A 21,140-nucleotide genomic window follows, 5' to 3' on the forward strand; every position below is an offset into this window, starting at 1 on the left:
CATCTTGTCACCCCTCCTGCAATGGTGGCCCATGTCTATCCGGGTATCCAGTGAGCAACCCACCCGCTCCCACGATGCAGATGGAAGGGGCCAGGCCAGGGCAGGGCAGAGGGAGGGAGAGGAGCAGGCATTCCTGCAGGCCTTGCTCAGGGGTGGGGAAGGGGTGGGGAAGGTCCAGGCAGGCTTGAGAAAGAGGAGACTCAGTCTTCGGTCCCTGGGACGGACTCCCTGCCTGCATCTCCTTGGTGGAGGGCAGCAGAGGTCTACACATGAGGTTTTCGGGGAAGTGATGCCGGGCCTCTTGGCTCTTAGGCTCCTTTGTGAGCCTGGGTGGATTCCTTCCTGCTCTGAGTCTCAGGTTCTTTCTCATCTGCTCCATGGAGGCAGAAACCCGGGCCTGGCATGCCTCTTGGGGTGGGGCTTGTCATAGGTGATTCTCAATAGGGAATTTTGCACCCCAAGCCCCATGGACATTTAGCAATTTATGGAGATATTTTGATTGCTACAATGGGGGTGGGGGTGGTACTTACAACTAAACAGGATACTACTAAACATCCTATAAGCACGGGGCAGCCCTCACAACAAAGAACTGTCTGGTCCCAAATGTCCATAGTGTCAAGTTTGAAAAACCCTGAATACTGGAATTTTCCTGCTTCTCTGAGGTGCACGAGGAAACGGAGACCTTTTGGAGGCTGACCAGTCTTTGGGACAAGATATAATCTGTGGAAGAGTCAATGCAGAGTACCTAGTAGCTCAGGAAAGAAAGAGGACAGGATTTCCTCAGAAGCAACAACAATATCATCCTTCACAACACACAGGAGGTTGCAGTGGACTTGGTATTTTGGGGTGTATGTTATGCCATGAGGGACCCATGGAAATCTATGACAGTAGCTAGGGAAATGACAATAATTACAGTATCCTAAAAAGGACCAGAATTTTCATTATTCCAATTCTGCTGATAAAAAAAAAACACACCAAAATACCCAGGGCTTAAGCGTATGGAGTCACTTGTCTAAAATCACACAGCCACGCCTCCCGTGCTGGACCTTTCTCACATCTTCATGTAGGAATCAGGACGCATATTATCATATTATGAAACCATGGACTTGAGCAACAGTCAAGTGTCATTGTCAAATGTCATTTCAGGCATGACTTCACCGCATTGGCAAATACTTCCCAAGGGGAGGCCTTCCTTCTTAAGATAATCACACGGTCCTCCACACACCTTAAGTACTTTGTACCCACTCGCATTGGGTTGTAGGTCGTGGCCTCCATGTCTGTCACCTCTATTGAAGCAGGGCTCTTTGAGGTTAGGGACCATATCTTAATCGTCTTGACAGACGTCTTTGAGCTGTAGTTTCCTCTTCCGGAATATAGGAACAATGGCTCCTACCTCACCAGGTAGACCTTCATTAAATGTTTGTGGAACACCTGGATGAAATAAGAACACCGAGTTCCTCTTGTGTTCCTAGCCTCTGCGACCCTGCCCGCCCCCCCCCCCCCCCCCCCCGCCCGCCGCGCCCCGCCCCGCCCACCACCACCACCACCACCACCACTTCATCCTTCCCCCTGCTGGCTTGATGTCACATTTGGGAGCCAAAAAGCAGAGGAAGCAAAAGACTTGTGAGAGTGTGAGAAGCATTATTGAACTCTGAGGATTTTAGCTTATTTTTTTAAAGCCCAGCTGATGGAAAACCAAGGATCACTGGTATTAAGGGGCATTGGCCTTTGGGTATCCACTTTTCATAATAAATGGAAACCAGGGGAGACATTTCAGTTTGCAAACGAATTTCTGCTCTGGATCTTCAGATTATAAAAGAAGTGGCTGTCCTCACAGAGATGAACATTTAGGTGGCTGCTTGGTAGACCTGGAACCCAAAGATCTCTTAGTACCTGCCCTCTATACTTGTAGATGGCAAGTTTCACATCTGGCCTGATGTGCTCTGCTCTGTGCCACTCATGATGCATGTCCACTGGATAGAGACTTCAGAAAACTCTTCTGACATCTTGGCCGTAGTCTGTGCCTGATGTCATTAGGCAATCGTTTCTATTCTAGATGCTGTGGGGTCATATCATAAAAGATATGTTCTTCATATTATCAGTGTTTTTGAGGACATTCCACTCATTCATTCATTCCTACCAAAAATTTTTTAGTGTCTTCCATGCAAACAGCTGTGTGCCTCTGGGCAAATTAACCTCTGTGAGTCTTAGATTTTTTTTCTTTAATATAGCAGGAATAATAAAACACTCTTCATAAAGTACCCAGTTTCAGGCATGTGGTATGTACTCAGAAAATAATAATTATTACTAGACTCTAAAAAATATGTGAATCTCATAGTATCAGCAAGGCATAAAGATACTGAAATCCATCTAATCAGCAACATACAAATAAGTGTTAACTGATGCCTTAGTGCATATTGAGGATTCTAAACACAATCTCTGAATGATCTTGGAAGGCTCACCAGAGGAGGTGAGACATGAGTCTTAAGGTAAACAGCATCCTAGATCTTAGAGCATCCAAGATTAAGTACCCCTTGTCTCCAGTCTGCCACATAAAATTATTATTTTCTCATTTTTGAGTTGAAGGAACTGGAAGTAAGTGAGCTAGAGAGTCTTACACCCATGAGTCAGATACTATTAATATGATCTTTTCACAAATGAAGAAACGGAGACATAGAGAAGATAAGTCTTTCCTAATGACACACATCAATTAGTAGTGGACCTCAAATGGAACTGACCAGCTCCACAGACTAGGATTATAACCTCCACATTCAATGGGAACAGAGGCTATTGTGGGAAGAATATTGGATTTGGAGCAAGTCCAACCTGGCTTCTGGTCTGTGCATGTGCTATCTTGTAAACCTGGGAAAGACACTGACTTCCTGGCCCCTGATTTCCTTATCCAGGAGCTGGAAATGATGATGATATCCACTCTGTGGGATACTCAGAATGATAAATGCATATTTGAAGAGTTTGCCATGGTTCCTTAGAAAGAGTAAATTATACTTTGGATCTCCGTAAGTTCTTAAAGTTCATGAGAACTTTTGTAAACATGACTGTGTAGAATTTGCTCAGGTGCCCATTGAGTTATGCAAGGGAGAGGGTTTTTTTTAATCTCCTTTCCATAGATGAGAAAAGTGAGCGGGAGAGGGGGAAAAGGGTGATGGGAGCTCTTTTAAATTCTCCATTTATTTCACTCATATCAGCTCAGCAACTGTTATGTTTCAGCATCACATTATCTTGAGGAGGTATAAGGCTTGTCTCCATTTTTTCTGTATGAAGAACTGACGCTCAAAGAGACTATAACTTGCTCATGTCATAGAACAAATCGTAAGCAGTGTTGGGATTTAAAACAAGGTACGTGGACCCCAGACGTGCCCATGGTAGAGTGATTTACCCCAGGGCCACAAGGCAGTAAAAGGCACAGCCAAGGGAGGCTCCAATCCTAGTCTTTCAGGTTCAGATCCAGTTCTTTTTCACCCCAACATGTGAGTTAGGCCTTCAAATAAGTTTGAATTCCAAATTCTAAGCAAGTGATGACTTATGCAAAAGGTTAAAAAACCAGAACCTCCGAGTCAGGAAAGATCACCTTCCTCGAATAAACGTGGGAACTCTCCCCGTGATAACATTTGCTGTCTATAGGAAACCTTCCCAGACAGAAACTGATCCTATCTTCCAGCCCAAGTGATTTGGAGAAGGCCTTACTAAAGAGATGGAGGAGGCAGACCCATCTACAAGGGAGTCAATGAAAAGGGATCACTGACTTTGGCAAGTGCAATCGACCACGAAAGTCTGTGAGACTGATGGGTGTGGCTCTGGGATAAGTACCATCAGAAGGTCTATTGGGGTTTTGGAATAGAGAGGATGACCTGAAGCCAGAGACACGGGATTCAAGTCTTGGTTTCTCCACTGTTGGCTGAATCACTCAACCATCTTCCTCTGTAAAATGGGGACAATAATGTCTTTTTTTTTTTTAAATTGCTATGACAGGATTATTTGAGACTCTAAAGACATAAAAGGATGATTAAATTGTATTGTATAATATAGCTGATATTCTTTGTTAAAGAAAAAGTCATGGGAAATAGTGAAATGAATTGGAGAGTAAAAGTATTTTCTGTACTACCAGAGAACATACAAAACCCGATGGGTTTGAACAACCTGGTCATTAAGAAAGTTCAGCCCTAGCCGGTTTGGCTCAGTGGATAGAGTGTCGGCCTGCAGACTGAAGGGTCCCAGGTTCGATTCTGGCCAAGGGCACATGACTGGGTTGCAGGCTGGATCCCCAGTGGGGGGCGTGCAGGAGGCAGCTGATCAATGGTTCTCTTTCATCATTGATGTTTCTCTCTCTCTCTCTATCCCTCTCCCTTCCTCTCTAAAATCAATAAAAAAATATCTTTAAAAAAGGAAGTTCAGTGCATCCTGCTGTGGTACTACCTTATGAACATGATGATGATATTAATAATAAAAGTATAGTATGTTGCTGTTTGTAACACACTTCCACATATGGTTCTTATTTTTAAATCTCTGAGTTGATCATGCACTCTCTACTTTCTGACCTTTTTCAATGTTGTTACTGCTGCCTGGAATCTCTCTCCCCTCTCTTTGCCAGATTAGCTATTTATCCTTCAATATCAATTTAAGTATCTCATTCTCAGAGAAACAGTTCCTGACCCACTCTACTCCCAACCTGGGCAAAGAGCCTTTCTGAGTGTTTTCTGATTCTATATAACTCATGTTGTAACTGTCTGCTATTTGTATCTTCCCATCCTCTTTCCATAAACTGGTGTTGTTGCTTGCCTATCTCTGGATTCCCAATCTAGAACAGGGCTAGGCACATGGATCCCGCTCAATGGATATTGCTGAATGAATGAATGAATGAATGAATGAATTTGGTCTCTATGACAATTGCATGAGGAAAGTAGATAGGGCTGGAAGGCACCTAAGAGCTGGTCCAAGCCAACACTCCCCCTCAGATGAAGGAACCAAAGCTCCCATATTAAAATAACAGTCCTGAAGTCACCCCGCCTATTGGTGGCGAAGCCACACTGGACACAGCCCTTTCACTGGTTCAAGAGTGTTCTTTCTGCCCATCTGGGTGTGGCTCAGCAGTTGAGAGTCAACCCAGGAACCAAGAGGTCACCGGTTCCATTCCCGGTCAGGGCATATGCCCTGAATGTTGAATTAGACTCTACAAGGAGTTAAGATAGGCTCTTAATCCTAACCTGTTACTAGCTGTCATCTTGAGCAGATCACTTCCCCTGTTTGGACCTAAATAGATACATAGTGTAACTACTGTGTGTATACATGATATAAGGTTCAATTTCCTCCATTGTAAAATGGAGGACGATGGAGAATTACTTTACATAATCTTTGAGGTCTCCTCAAATCTAAATGACATAATTCTCACATCAGTTCTAGTGGCATAATATTATTTTATTGTAATATGGTGTCATATGCAAACTGTGGCTTTGGGGAAAGATCATTTGTAGCATGGTGGTCAAGAAGTCATATTTGCTCTGGCCAGTGTTTCTCAGTGGTTAGAGCATCGGCCTGTGTACTGTAAGGTTTCGAGTTCAATTCCCAGTCAAGGGCACATACCTGGATTGCAGGTTCAAACCCTGGCCCTGGTCTTGGTGAGTGCAGAAGGAAACCAATGGATGAATCTCTCTCACATCAATGTCTCTCTCTCTCTCTCTCTCTCTCTCTCTCTCTCTCCCTCTCTTCTTTCCTCCCTTCCATTCTCTCTAAAAAGCAATGGAAAAAATAGTCTTGGGTGAGGATTAACAACAACAAAAAGAAGTCATACTTGACATCAGCTGAAACGGTAGTGAACAACTGATTGGTGTTTTCTCAGAAACTCCATTTCCTCGCCTCAAAACAATGGCAGTAATAATAAGGGTTGATGACGATGCTGTGTGTGATGCTGTGGGTGATGTGGTGTGTGGACCCTCATGCTCTGGGTGACTGTAGAGAATGGCTATGAGTGGCCTCTGTCACATGAGATGGAGTCACAAGAAGTTCAGCATCGGATAGGTGGTGCAAAGTTTGGGTTCTGTGACTCTAGACTTTTTGTAGGAACCAGGTTTGAATTTCCCATCCAGGGAGGCCCACCAGTCAAAAAAGGCTGGACTTAGCTAGCCGCCCTTAGTCATAGCATACCACGGGGCTAACGTCCCAGAGTAGCTTCACCTGTGCCCAGGCCTGAGCAAGGTCTGTCTGGCACATCCAGAGGCTTGGGGTCTTTTCCTCTATCACCATCCTAAACAGAGAGTTGTTTTTAAACTGGAGTGTCTCTACCTTCTTCTCTTTTTGCTCCCTCTCAGGGGAAAATGTCCCATTGCCTCTGGGCAAGGCTAACTCGACCTTCTGAATGGTACTTTTGAGTTAGATAGACAGTCTTGATCAGCAGGATAAGGGGCTGGGCTGGGGAAAACAGCAACTATGCCACCTCCTCATTGTGGCTGGGATGTGTTGCCATGGCTACTAAATGCAGGGAAGTAAAATAAGCAGAAGAAATAGAAAAGCCATAGTAGGTGTATATTTATGTGTTCATGTGTATGCATGGGCATGCTTGCACACCCCTGTATGAGGTGTATATTGCTGGGCTCCTACTTTCTGACCTGCTTTCATCCTTGCAATAACCATGCAGGGTAGACAGTGCTGCCCCTGCTGCATAGATGGGGGAGTCAAGGAGGTTGAAGGTACAGGTTGGGAAGCCAGCATGCCTGCGCGAATCCCAGATCTGCCATTGCCTGGCTGTGTAACCTGCCAGTTTCCACACCTGTGAACAGTAGTACCACCTCTCAGCATTGTGAGACACAGAGAATGGTTAGCACAGTGCTTGGCTAGTGCCTAGTAAATGGTCACCGCTGTCTATCCCTGATTTTCCCCAGGGACATGCAGTGGGAAAGGAAGGAGTTCATAATTCACTGTTACCACCCAGTACCTGCCACGGGATAAGTGTTCAACCATGAATGGAAGGACACCATTACCCTGGTTTGGCCACTATCAGGGGCCGAGAAGGACTGACGGGATGATGGCGAGCTTCTCTGAGGGGGCTGCCTGTCCAGATCTTTCTCCTCTAAAACTTGAACTCTTTCTACCCTCTGTGTTCACCTGACCCAGCGGGTGGGCTGACTTTCCCAGCCTGAGGAGGGTGGTGCCTGTGGAGAAGTTCCAGGGTAGGTGTGGCAGTGCCAGTCTCTGAGAGCTGGCTGGGCTCGGGCCTGTAGGGAGGACGTGGCTGATCCCAGGCCCGCGCTGGGCACCGGTCCTTTCCTCTCTCCCGGGTCCCTCTCACACACCTGTCGGAGCTTTGGAGACTGTGGAAGTGACATGGTGGGATAGTAGGTCTAATAGTTCTTTGAATAAAGCTGCATTGAGGAACACAGTGTTCTTAGAAAGTGGTTTTAATCTTGGGGATGTGTGGTAATCTGGCATTTCAGGAGTGTTGCTAGGATCTGGTGCCAGCTCCAGTGCTAACCAGCTTTGTTACTTGGGGCAAGTCTCTGCCCCTCTCTGGGCCTTGGTTCCTCACCTCGGAGGCGAGAGAGCAGGAGTGACGGGCAGTCACGCTGCTCTGATGTCCCTTCCACTGGTCTTGTCTGACTCCACCCCCGGTTCCTCTTGGTTTAAACAGGCCACAATCCCTCTCTGTCCCACCTGCTCCTCACAAGACAGCAGTGTCTATGAAAGAGCATCCCTACCTCAGTCTATGAAAGAGCATCCCTACCTCAGAAGTTCTCAGTCCTTTCCGGCAAGACTCCACGATCTCTGCTGTTATCTCTCCCCGCTTTCCCTCTGTGTCTGGGCGGGGACAGCCTGCCTGCTCTTTGGAGTAGCCCATGTTATTAATAACAGTGACTTCTGTTTGCTCAGGGCTTTAGAGCTTACAAAGGCATGAATATTATCAGTCACACAGCTGGAATGGGGTAGAGCAAAGAGCTCAGGTTCAACTTCAAAGTCTCTACTTTTAACACCCCCACATTACCTATGTCTTCAAAAGGCCTCCTTAAGTTGAAGTTGGAATTAAGTGATGTTCATTAAACAAACCAACACATTCTTGTGGATTGGGCTTAAAAGAGAAGAAAACTGGAGCCATACCCAGTCACACAGTTACTCATTCGCCACATATTTTTTGAATGCCTACTTAGTATTAGGCACTATTTTGGATAATATTCCTGGAAGTCAGAATCAAATACAGTAGCTGCCCTCAAGGGGCTTTGAAATCCAGAGCTGGCCAGATATGGGTTTGTACAAATTTAGGGCAATGTTGTAAGTGCTGGACAAAGGTGCAGTACGCAAGATTGGAAAGAGTATGAACCCTGTTTTTGAGTCCTGGCTTTGCCACTAACTAATTAAGAGTCCTTGGGTAAGTTACCAAATCTCTCTGAACCTATTACATAGCAAATGTGATACCACATGGATTGGTTACTGTTGGAGTTTAAATGATGTAATGTACATAAAGTACCTAGGACAGTGCCTGTCATATATGGGCAGTTAAGATCTATCATTTATTATTATTAATAATCATTAGCACTGTGGGAGCACAAAATATGGCTTGATTAATTCCACTTTGGCCACTGGCTAAGGAGGTACCATGTGAACCAGACCCTGAAGTACGAGTAGGTTTCCCCCAGGTGGAATCCTGGTTTGGGGTGATGGGGCAAAGGTGGGGCAGGGGGCATTTCAGGTAGAGCAAACAGTGTCAGCAAAAGCATCAAAGGGCTGGCAAGTTTAGGCAGCCACGAGCAAGTTGATGTGACTGATTGGTGGGGGTGAGGTAGAGCACAAAATGATGGCGGATTATAGTGGAAGGCACGTTAGGGTCATAGATGGTGAAGGACCTTGGGTGCCATGCTAAGGAAGTTAGTCATGATTCTATAGTAAAGAGGAGACTGGAAGTTTGGAGTGTATGCTAGGGAAATGGCAATGCAAGTGGCAGTGTTGAAGATGGGACAGGCTAGTGGTGAAGAAATGGACTATCAGGCTATTCAAAGGCCAAGACAAGAGATGATGAGGCCTGAGCTATAGCACATGGTGATGATGGGAATGAGAGGTCACTCAGGCTAAGAGGTAATTCAGGAGGTGTGGGTAGATACTTTGTTAGTAAGGAGAGGATGCTCACGAGAGGTAGACCAGATATTTGGGGGGGGGGGCTGTCTATAAAGCTGGGTGAATGGTTAGGCCAATACTCAAGAATGCAAAAACTGAAAGCAGTCAGATGGGAACATTTAGGAATAGGGTTAGGATTCAACTTTGAACTTGTATTTGCTACGGTGAAGTCCAGGAGGCAGTTGACTCCGCAGGTGTGGAGCTCAGGACAGATGTCTGGCCCAGAGCAGAGATTTGGGTGCTGGCTCTTCAGGCAGGATAGCTCCCACTGTGGAAGGCCCAGAGTTTCCCCTCAGGCAGAGGATATGAAAGGAAAAGAGGAGACCTGACCAGAATCCTGGGGAGCATCCATCTCCAAGGGTCCAGCCAGAAAGTGGAATCACACTGTACTGTCCCCAGGGATCTGAGTGGACAGGAGACACAGCACAGGGACACGCAAGGTGCTTGTTTTTGAAGGGAAGAGGAAAGACAGCGGCAGAGGCCTGGGCACTTGGGCAACCTGCCTTGGAATGTGGCTTTGGGGGAAGTTGTTCAACCTTGGGGTGAGGAGCACTTGAGCCCACAGGTTAGTTCTCAGCAGCCCTAAACTCCCATCAATCTGTCTCTATAGATCTTGGTCTCTAACTTGACCTTTGACATTGCCCAGGCCACTTCCCCTCTGTGGGCCTCAGTTTCTCATTTTTCATGGTGGTGGCCCTGAGTAGACCGATGCCCTTTAAAGCTCTCCATCGCTGATAGTGCATGCAGGCACTCATGGGGCCTTGGACCAACCTGGATGTGATTGTCTCTCTCTTAACAAGTTCTCTGCCCCTGAAGTGAGATGAGAATGGTATCACTCAAGACTGTTTTTGGAAGGTAGTCACTTCTGACAGATTCCTGATAAAGGACCAATAACTAGCCTGGCCAGTGTTGCCCAGTGGTTGAGCATCGAACTATGAACCAGGAAGTCATGGTTTGATTCCCCAATGGGGCATGTACCTGGGTTGTAGGCTCAATCCCCAATGGGGGTCGTGCAGGAGGCAGCCGATCAATGATTCTCTCTCATCATTGATGTTTCCATCTCTCTCTCCCTCTCTCTTCCTCTTTAAAAGATCAATAAAATATCTATATATCTATATCTATATCTATCTATCTATATATTTTTTAAAAGGACCAATAACTAGAATGAGGAATTTATAGAATTAGAACAAATTAGGGCTAATTACTTAGGCTCGATTCCAGACTCTGTTCACATAAGACAAACTCCCCTGGCTTCCCACTTTCCCTCCATCCTGAATCAACCTTAGCTTGCCTTTGGTTATTGGCTTCCCCACTCTCATCCATTTTCTGGCCTATAATTTAAACAACAGCAACAACAAAACCCCCCAAAGCCCAAACAAAAACAACTGGCACTGAAAAAACACACACAAAAAACACACTTTTTTTTTTTCCAGCCAAGACTATCATAATATAAAATCCTTCCCCAGCGGAAGAGTTTTTGCCTCCAGGGTAAGTTATCCTTCAAGCCTCAGTTTCCTTATCTTATCTTTAAAATAATGATCAAAATTCTGGCTATGGGCTCTTATGTGGGTTTGAAAGAGATAATGGATGTGAAAGTGGTTTTAAACCATAAAGCGTTAGGCATGAGTTAGTCATTGTTTGATTTTATTATTCCCTGGATCAAGTCTTAACTGTTCAGCAGATAAGCTGTCTCCTCTTTTTAAGGATTTCAGATGAGGGAAAAGCAAATCCTCCACCTACACATGGAAAGTCTTCTCCGAATTTTCTCCATGGATTTATTCAGTGCTATCTAGGTTTGGATGGGAAGTCTTCTCTAAATATTCCCTTCCTTGATTTGCTAAAAAGAGTTTATCTCAGTTTAATTCAGCCCCCCCCCCCCCCCCCCCCCAGCAGACAGGCACCTTCGAAGTCAGTAACCTCATAGTCAGTAATCCCCAGAACTGACAGAGTCACTTTAGGGTCGTCGGAACAGCCCTGCTCTGTGTGCTGTGTCATATATTCGAGCATGTTCTTAAATTTTCCCCAGATCACTGTTTAACAGCGACTGGACTCTGAACTCCTGGGATCCTCAGAGCTCCAGAGAGAACCTGGCTGATCCCAGAAAAGTGATCAGTTAATATTCATTTATGCAGTCATCTCTCTCTATAAAACTAGTGTCTATCTGTGCCCCAAATTGTACCAGTGCCCAGGGATACCATGGTGAGCAAAACGGAGGGAGGTGACAATCCATTGGAAGAGTCAGAACACAGAAATACCTGAAAATTATAAATGCCAACTACAAACGGACACATCCTGTGAGGAAAAGTCCTGAGAGCTGAGAGAGCATGGAGCAGAGGGGGCCTGGCCTGATTTTTCCAGGAACAGCGTCTAAAGACAGGAGGGCATTCATAGGAGCGGAGAAAATACTCCAGCCTGAAGGTATAGCCTGTGCAAAGGCCCTCAAGGGCGGGTGGGGGGAGAGGGGGTGTGGGTGCTTGGTGCGCGAGAGAACCTTAACTGTGTGGCTTGAACTCAGAGGCAGGCGGAGGGAGGCCTCAGTCTGGTAAGGATTCTGGCCTTTATCCTCGGAGCCATGGGAAGCCATTGAGAAATTTTATGCGGGGAGTGACAAGACCACATGTGTGTCTTAAGGTCACTCAGGCTATAGCGTGGATAATGGATTGGAGCTGGAGCGAGCATGGAATCAAGGAGACTGGCTGGGATTATCAACTCAAGGAGCACTAAACCCTTCTGCTTTTCCCAACAACTCTACTGGGCTCTTTTGCTGTCCCCACCACCCATCCATCCATCCATCCATCCATCCATCCATCCATCCATCCATCCATCTCAATGATAAACTGAAATCTTCTCCAGACCTGTTTGCATCTTGGCTCCACCATCAATTAGCTGTGAGCTCTTGGGCGAGTCACTTAAGCTTCCTGTTTCCACATCTGTAAATGGGGGGGGGGGGGGGGGATTATTAACCTTGCTTGACTAATCTTTCCCTCTTAATTCAGTAAGTTGAACACCAGTCAGGAGTCCTTTATAACATGGGCCAGGAAGAGGCTGCCAAAACCAGCGACTGTAGGGCATATTTCACTTGGTTAGTGCAGACTACCACTATCTTCTTATTCTTATCCCATAGACTCTCTGAGCAGTCTCCAGATGTGTGGTGGGTTTCTTGAGCCCAATCCTGACCACAGAGAAAAATAACAGCGCTGGATCTCCCGTTACTGATGCCACCAGCTACTGCTGCCTCACCATCTGGTATGAGCTCTGTGACATTGTCCTTTATTCAACTTCTGTGAGCTTCCGTTTTCCTAGCTGTGAAATACACCTACATACCTTTATCCTTCCAGCCAATATTTGTTGAGTGATCCTATGGGTCAGGCACTGTGCTAGTCTCAGGGGACTTATGACAGACCTGTTTCCTTCCCTTGTGAATTTTCACATCTCATTGCATGTAAAATTATGCTCATGAAAGTGCTTTTGAATCCTAACACTGCTTGTTCTTATAACAACTGTAAAGGGAGGATTGAACTGAAAATCTGGAAACGTTGCTTTTGGTGCCAATTCTGTTCCAAAGTAACTAGAACGGAGGCAAGTCACTCGGCCTTGACAAGCTTAGTTTTTGCAGTCAAATGTGAAGAATTTTAAAGCCATCCCAGTTTAAATGTTGTAATTCTATCATCTTTTCCTCGAAATCAGCATCCCCTTCGCAAATTTTGTATATGGCTTCCCTTCCTTTTCTCTCATTTCAAAGAATCAAAATTTTCTGTTTACTTTCAGTCCCTTCCTTATATATAATCCCGGGATCCCAACTGCAAATGCCTATGAGAGTTCTGGTAGGTAATATAATGAGTGAAGCATGCAATAGGGAGAGGTAGGGACTGTGGCAAAATAAAGGGGCCATGTTTGATTTAAAGGGGACAGCTTCTTCTCAGCTCCAGCAAATTATTGCTTTGTACAAAAATGCAGGCTGGATCTAACTTCTGCTTTCCTTTAAAACATCTTAGTTGTGTCCTTTCCTCTCCCTTCCCTTTGATCACACTGTCCTTCAAAACTAGATGACAGTTGCACTCTCTTATGTGGCCTTCCAGCCTACAGTTTTACCTTTCGGATTTTTTTTAATTTATTTTTTTTACACAAATATAATCCAGAAGAATCTTTCTACCGCATCCCTTCCTCAAGAACCTACAATGAGCTTCGAGTCACTTCACTAGTATTTACTAAACACCGTGTCAAGCATTGTACTGTGTGCTGTGACGATTTAACAAGTGAGTTACAATTTTAAAAAATCTGTCATTTAAAAATTCTCAGGGCCTAGGAGAGGGTTTAATCTTTGTGTTACAGACCTTAGATCTGATGCATATGGGCAGGCTCTCTTCCCACAAAAAACACACACAAATACATTTCAGACACACTCTGCAGAGCCCTCTTTCCTAAGCACAGCAGGTTAAGAATTTCCTTCCCAGAGAATCCGCAATCCTTAGGGCTCAGGTGATGAAGCACCGAGAAGGGAGGGGAGTCATTCCAGCCAGGGGAGGCCTTTATGGAGGAGGTCTGGTGTGACTTGGACATCACACAGGCCTGGATTTGAGTCCAGGTGCTTCTACTTACCAAACGTGTGTCCTTGGGCCCGTTATTGACCTCTCTGAGCCTCATTTTCCTCAGGTGTACAATGGTGTATAATGAACAATGGCTCTTCGTTCCACAGTGAGATCACAAATATGAAGCACCAGCTGGTAGCATCTTGCAGGCAGTGTCAGCATCTTCTCTGCCCCTTGGCCTCTCCCAGGTTTCCTTGCACACCTCACTTCAGACCATCCCCCCTGCAGATACATCTGGTACCGTCAGGGCCTTCTGGTCTGCTGGGGAAAATCTTACTGCACCCCAAGAGTGCATGATTATCCCTGCCCACTTCCTTTTGCTGTCTCTACCATCCATCCATCCATCCATCTCAATTATAAATTAAAATCTTCTGCAGGCTTCTCAGATTCCTCCCTCTTCTGGACAAGCCTGGAACGTGTGTGTGTGTGTGTGTGTGTGTGTGTGTGTAAGGAGTAGTGGGTGGTGAAGGATGCTGTTTTATATGAGATTCCTCTTCTGTGCATGGTCCCTTGCAGGCCTGAAACATCAGGGACCTTTCTGACCTCTCCTTCAGCCCCCACATCCAATCAATCACCAAGTCCTTTCCAGTCTCCTGGCCAATGATCTTTGTGTTCATTGACATTGATGGTCCTCAAGTATTCATCTTACTGACTCTTCCTGGACCACAGCAAGGTCCTCCTCACCTAACATCCCAGTAGCCACTATCCTATTTCCAATCCATCCTGGACACTGGCACCAAACTTAAATGGAAGAAGACTGTATCTGCTCATTTTTGGGTCCTGGGTATAAAATACAGAGTCTGGCCTACAAAAAGTGCTTGTGGTAGATGAAAGGTGGCCCCTGAGGCTTTGCTGCTCCCATTGAGAGGTGATGTCTACATCCCTTTCCTTGAGTTTGGACTGGTCATAGATACTTGCTTAGCCAACAGACTGCAGTAGAGACAATATTGTGGGACTTCTGAGGCAATGTCAGAGGTCCTGGGGGGTAGGTATGGGGTGGAGGGGGTCAATGGGGAGAAAAGAGGACATCTGTAATACTTTCAACAATAAAGATCAATGAGGAAAACACTTTAACATAGGATGGACCCAAGCCAAGTGAGAGCAGGCGATAAGATCTAAAAAGCAGGCTGAAGCCAAATTACGGAGGACCTTGAATGCCAACCAAGGGCACTAAATTTTATATTTCAGGCAATAGGGAGCCATTGAGAGCTCTTGAAGAGGGCAGGAACACCGTTAGAGCACTACTGCGAAGGAATTATTTCTTTATCCCATCGTTTTTGAGCATTGCTCTGGTTATCTATGAGGCCTGGGTCCATCCTATGTTCCAGTTTGTTTGAGCTGTTTCCCAAGGACACAAATTCTTTACCTGTTCTGCTTTTTCCATCTAAAGGCCCTTTCCTCTCACATCCCCACCACAGTAGGCTGACATTCAACTTGTTCTTTGCGACTTTAGTCAGATGCCTTTCCTGGCTGCCCAGTCCAGCAGTGAGCCCTCACCATCTGGCCCAGGTTTGTTTATCTCCTCTTTCATCACTTACCCTGCTCTTCATTTCTTACCTCCTCCATTGCATTATAAACTCCTTATGTGTGTGTTGGGGGGGGGGAGGGGAGTCAGAGGGACATGGGGGAGAGGGGTCCTGGCACATAATGGAGTGTACAGAAATGTTCTGTGTGGCTCCCCAAGCACGGATCTCTACAGAGCTACCGAAAAAGCAGAGGTGGTAGCATCAGCTCTAATTTGAATCATAACTGTATCACTTGCTGTGTGGCTTTGGGTAAGGTGCTTAAAGTCTCTGAGCTCCAGCTCCCTTATTTAAAAACTTAGAGACCTTGGATGAGGATGGGTGTAAAGGGCCTACCTCAGTGCTTGGCATGCCAGACACCATTAATAGCTGGCCTGTGAATAGAGATAGCAGAACGGTTGATCAACTCCGCGATGACCAATTGTCATTATGTCAATTATGGAAAGAACTCTCCCTGACCAAAATAATAATAGTAATAATACAAAGATAAACAGAAGAATAAAGAAAAAGCGAGCTGTGGAGAGGCACAATGGAGACCCCTTAGAGAACAACTACATCAATCAGCGTGATCTTCAGCAAATCCCTCTGAGGTCTCAGTCTTCTCATCTGTAAATTGAGGGGTGGGCATTGGAATCCAAGCTCCCCTCCAGCTCTGACATTCCAAGAGCATTAAAGAAAAAGGATGAATCACTCCTTCAAAATACCAATATGGGCTGGGCCCTCCCCCTGCTGTCCCCATCCAGCACAGCTAAGAGCTCTTAATACACGGCCAGCCTCCTCCTGCAGCTGCCGCCAAACTTCAACCCTCTTTCCCAGGAGTCTCACCAGCAAGACTGATAATGGACCCCTGGCCTTCTCCATCGCAACAGGGAACCAGATCCCATTCCCAGACCCCCCCCCCCCGGGGGCCGGCTTTCCGTGGACATTTGGCCTCCGTGTGCTTGTGCATGAAGTGTGGGGCCTGTGGGAAGGACGGAAGGCAGGAACAAAAGGAAGAGTTCCAAACAGAGGGTTGATGAGTGACTTCTTGCAGTCAGGGCTGGAGGGCGGGGAAGATGGGCACCTTGCTACTCTCCTCCAGGATTTTGAGAAAGCTGATGTGTCTGTACCAGGAATAGTGACAAACCTCCATCCCGAGGAGGCAGGGTCCCCGCAGCTGCAGACGTTCACAGACACAGGCTGTCAAAGCCTCAGGAGACACCGAGATCCCTTTTCCTCCTTACAGGAGATAGGCACTAGGTGACCGCAAAGGACAGTGTTCTTGCCTCTCTGCCCAGAGCTCTCCACTCCTTTCCGTGTTGATGCTATTATTAGTATTATCAACATTAATAATGATAGAGACGGAACCGGCTGTGCCTTAGTCACAGTGTTCGGGGAACCAGCACCTCCTTGGCTCTCTCTCCTGGGACCGCCTGGGTCCTGCTGGGTCCTCTCTCCACGTCTGGAGTGGCTCCGCTCCTGGCCTTTGAGCCTGTCTGTCCGGTGGTCTGTCTATGGCAGGTCACCTCTGCAGCCGGTCCTCCCAGCTCACACCGGCTCCTGCCCTGAAAGCCGAGAAGCTGGCCGGCTGCGAGCGGGTTTTCCAAGTGGGCAGGGGTGGGGAGGAGGGGCGCGGGCCGGCGGGCGGGCGGGCGGGCGGGGGGAGGAGGGGGCGTCGCGGAGGGGAAGACCTCGCATTGTAATCCAATGACATTGCCAACGTGGGGGTGGGGGCGCTGGCCTCGGCGCGCTCTCGGAGTTTTGGCTGCCCGCCCAGCTGGGAATAACTCTCTTCGCATAATTCGCGTGTTTACCAGGCATGAAAATTCTTGCTTTCGCCCCCCCCCCCCCCACAACCTCCCCCCCCCCCCACGCCCCGCCAAACCCCCTCCTCCTCCCCGCTCCCCACCACCTCCACCTCTCGCAAGTGAAACTCTGTCTAAAAAAATATTGGCCCGGGGCACAGAAAGTTTTGCATAAATTCATAAGTGATGAATGGCTGATTTTAACGTTATTTGGGTATTTGTCAGACCTTAACAAATATACATGGGGACGGCGGTTCATAAACTTAAACATCTCAATATCCCCTTTCTTCTGGAAATAAATTACGTTTGTTTGCCCGGCTTGGAGTCTTAAGGTAGCCGACATTAGGAATATTTTAAAAGCCATCATCCATCGAGCATGTCTCCCAGGCGCCAGGAAGATTAAATGAAAGAATCATAAGATGGAGGTCTTTAACTTTTAATCCTTTTACAATGAAGCCTCAGATAGTCGCGGGGGCAGGGTGCCCTCTCTGGGGGGAATAATGCCGTTATTCCTCGGCTCTCAGTTAATGAATACCCTAACGTCTGTCCCACGGCTGACGGAGGCAGCGCCGGGGAGGGGGCTCGGGCTCGCGGGCCAGGCTATTGAAATGAGGAGCCACCGAGGCTGCCTCGGGAGGGAAGAAAGCGCCCGGCTGCAGGGACCGGGCGGGCGGGGCCGGGGCATTGAAGCTGTGCTGGGGACTGGGCGCAGGTTTGAAATAATTAGCACAGATTCGCCGGGACTCCGGAGGTGGGGGGGGGGGGAGGGGGGAGAGGAGAGGGACGCCCGGAGGGAGGCGGGGAGGTGTGGGGGGGGGGGGGGCGTAAGGGGAGAGAGGTAGCAAAGGAGAGCAACTTTGGAGTCCAAGATAAATAAAGGGAGCCCCGAGCAGTGTCAGGAAGCGGCCCACGTGGAGCCGCGCGGATGGGCGCCACCGCGGACCCAGGCAGAGGGACGCACGCGAGTCGAGCGCCCGCCCCAAGAAGTTGGCTTTCTTTAAGGAGTGGGGTGGGGGGTGGGGGGGGGATGTTCTGCAGGTCCCTTTAAGGGATAACCCGTCTTTTGCCCCTATCTAACCCAGAAGCTCAAAGACCTGGATTCTGATTTCTCCTCCCTCCCCACCCCCAAGTGGAGTAAGCGTCCAGAGCTGGGGTGCGGAGTGTGTGTGTGGGGGGGTGCACCCCGTTCCCCACGGCAGGACCTAGTGATAGCGTTTTTTTCAATCCAATTCGGACCCTTCCGAAACCCTGACCCGCAGAGTCTTCCTTAGGTCTTGGGGGGGGGGGGGGGGGGGAGAAGGGAGGTGAGTGTCAAATCTCCCAGACATTAAGGCTGAGGGCCTGGGATTTTGGGGGGGCTCAGACTGGCAGGATCCCAGAGGCTGTGAGTGTCGATTCCTCAGCTTGGAATTACCATCGTAATTTCCGGGCGTGCAAAGGGTTAACACGGGCTGAATATTGAGGTGGGGGGGGGGGTGCGAGGCAGGAGGGGTGGCGGGATCTGGGTGGGCGCGCTCTGATCTCTCCCCCCCCATTCCTCGGGGGTCAAGTTTCAGCGGCACTCCGCCCCTAGGGTAGGTGTGAAAGACACGTGTCCCCATTGTGAAGGGCCTGTCAGGCAGGACAAAGCGGCCGCCCACCCTCCCCCCTCCCTCGGCCCAGCCTGGGGTCAGCTCCAGGGGGCCGGCTGGGTGTCGAGGTCACGACAGGCCCAGGCTTTGGTGATATAGGGAGAAAAAGCTGGGAGACTGGGCGGAGGCCACGTGATGCTCCAGTGAGGGGTTGAGAATACCCCCCTACCATGAAAAATTGAGTGGTCACCTCCATCACACCCGAAGAGGGGATGAGCCCCTTCTCCTCACAGGCGTAATAAGCACAGCGGCACCCCCTGCCCGCCCCCCCCCCTTAACCCCCACCCCTCCCATCAATCACCAACACAGAGAATCGCAGTGTGGAGCCAGTCGATTTTAGTGGTTTTCTTTAATCCTGCTCTGCACTTCTTTCTCATTTACTACACGGGATATTATAAAGAATAAATAGCAGATACTCTTAATTTACAATGATTAGTCATTCCATTTCTCTATATTTACAATAACTGTAAAATAACATTGAACTCTATAGCTTCTTCGAGGTCCAAGGAAAACCAAAAACACTTTCCGAAGAATGGAAAATAGCTTTTTAAAAGTCCTTCTACAAAAGTTCTCCCCTCTCTTTGTACTTTAAGAAAAAAAAAATAACTTTCCCCCCACTGCTTCGCCATGCGAAGGGCCCTGGAATATAAATAGCAGGTTAACATTATTAGCAACAACCAGAATAAGTCTCTCTTTTCTCTGTTCTTTTTTTTTTTCCTTTTGCTTATTTTTTTTTTAAAAATACAGTAGAAGCCGGTAACTTTTAACGTATAATACTGACCTTTTAATAAGTAAATTAAAACTGGGACCGTATATACACACAGATATACATTCCTACACAGTTAAACAGTGCATTACATGAACCAGAAAGCTAGGTCTCTGTAGCCAAAAAAAAAAAAAAAAAGGTTCATTGAATCCCCCTCCAGAGAGGGTGGTGGAACTGGTTGGAAACGGTGCGGGGGGGGGGGGGGGGGCGTCGGTGGGGATCGATCAAGTGTCCGGGTGCGGGCAGGGGGCCCCCGAGTTCTAGCACGAGCACTTGCACTCGGAAATGATGGGGTACTGGATGGGAATCCAGCCGCAGCGCTGGCCCCCGCGCCGCTGACAGCGCCACCGCAGCACCGTGAGGTGCACGGACTTGGACGGCTTGCACACCATGCCCTCGGGCACGGAGCACGAGCGCTTACTGAAGCAGCTGCCCACCTTCACGTAGCGCGGCCAGAAGCGGCTGCCCAGGTCGTTCCACGCGTACAGCACCGGGCAGAAGGTCTGCGACCACAGCCACATCTGCAGCTTCCTCCGCAGCTTCTTGCTCAGGCGCTGCTTCTTGCCTGGGGCCAAGCCCTCCGAGAACTCCAGCCCTTTGATCTCGCTCGGCATGGCCCCCGACGGCCGCTGCCTCAGCAGCTGGTCCAGCTCGGCCAGGTCCTCGGCACTCCCGGCCGACCCCCCGCCTCCGCCGGGCCGGTCCTCGGGGGGCGAAGTGGCCATGAAGCCCGGGTCGTAGTGGCCCCCAAGCAGCGAGCGCAGCAGCGTCTCATTCAGATCCTTCTCCTTGGGGTCAAAGATAGGGTCCGGGTGTTCGATGAGGTCCACCAGGGGCAGGTTGTCGCTGGGGGCCGGGCGGATGTGGAGATAGTGCTGGCCGCCGGCCGGTGCCGCCCGCAGCCCCAGGACCACCACCAGGGCGTAGAGGGTGACCCCCAGGCTGGGGCAGCGCTCCATGCCTCCGGCGTGCGCCCGGGGCTGCTGCTTCGTTCCGCGTCCCCGGAGGAGAGCACGCCGAGCCCGCGGCGGCGCCGCGCTCCCCCGTCTCTCCGGCGGCCGCTCACCCGAGGCTGGGCAGGCGCAGGGCCGGCAGCATGAGTCGCCGGGAAAGCCCTTCGCGCAGCGCCGGCTCCCACCCGGGCGGAAAAAAGGCACACAAGTTGGCCGCAACTCCTCTCCCGGGTCTATTCGGGAAGACGGCCGCGGCGGGGCATCCGAAATTACTCCAGGGCGACCGCAGGCGCAGGGGGCGCCGGCTCCTCGCTGCCTTCCCGAGCCGGCGGCGGCGCTGGGCGCGTGGACGAGCCGCTCTCCCCTCCTCCTCCTCCTCCGGCTGCTCCTCGCTCTGCCGCTCTGTGCAGCGCCGCCGGCCGAGCGGGTCCTGGGGGCACTTCCCTCCGTCTGCTCCGGGCTCCGCGGCCGGCTCTGCCCGGCGGACTCCAGCGGCGGCGGCGGCGGCGGCGTCCGCGCACGTTGGCACCGGTTTGTCTGTCTCGCTGGGTCCAAGCCTTTAAATTTCCTGCACTTTCAGCTCCATCACCATGGAAACCACTGACTCTCTCGGCGTTGCCCCCTCCCCCTTCTTCCCCCCCAACAACAACCCCACCCCCCACTTCTCCACCCCCGAGGAGCTGGAGCGGCACTAGCTCCCGGGGAAGCCGCCTGCACTCGCGTCGGAGGCGGCGGCGGCGGCTACGGCAGCGCCCAGGGCTGTGCCCCGCTGGACCCAGA

The 21,140-nt window shown here is 49.1% G+C and overlaps 1 protein-coding gene across 1 annotated transcript; it reads right to left on the reverse strand.

The window, feature by feature from the left end:
* Window positions 1-19,590: 19,590 nt before the first annotated feature.
* On the reverse strand, window positions 19,591-20,938 carry NOG (noggin). Its single transcript, XM_079797098.1, has one exon. The coding sequence runs from the start codon at window positions 20,364-20,366 to the stop codon at window positions 19,668-19,670; it is 699 nt and encodes a 232-aa protein (XP_079653224.1). The 5' UTR covers window positions 20,367-20,938; the 3' UTR covers window positions 19,591-19,667.
* Window positions 20,939-21,140: the final 202 nt, after the last annotated feature.

Source organism: Cnephaeus nilssonii, assembly GCF_951640355.1.
Source record: "Cnephaeus nilssonii genome assembly, chromosome: 19".
NCBI lineage: Eukaryota > Metazoa > Chordata > Mammalia > Chiroptera > Vespertilionidae > Cnephaeus > Cnephaeus nilssonii.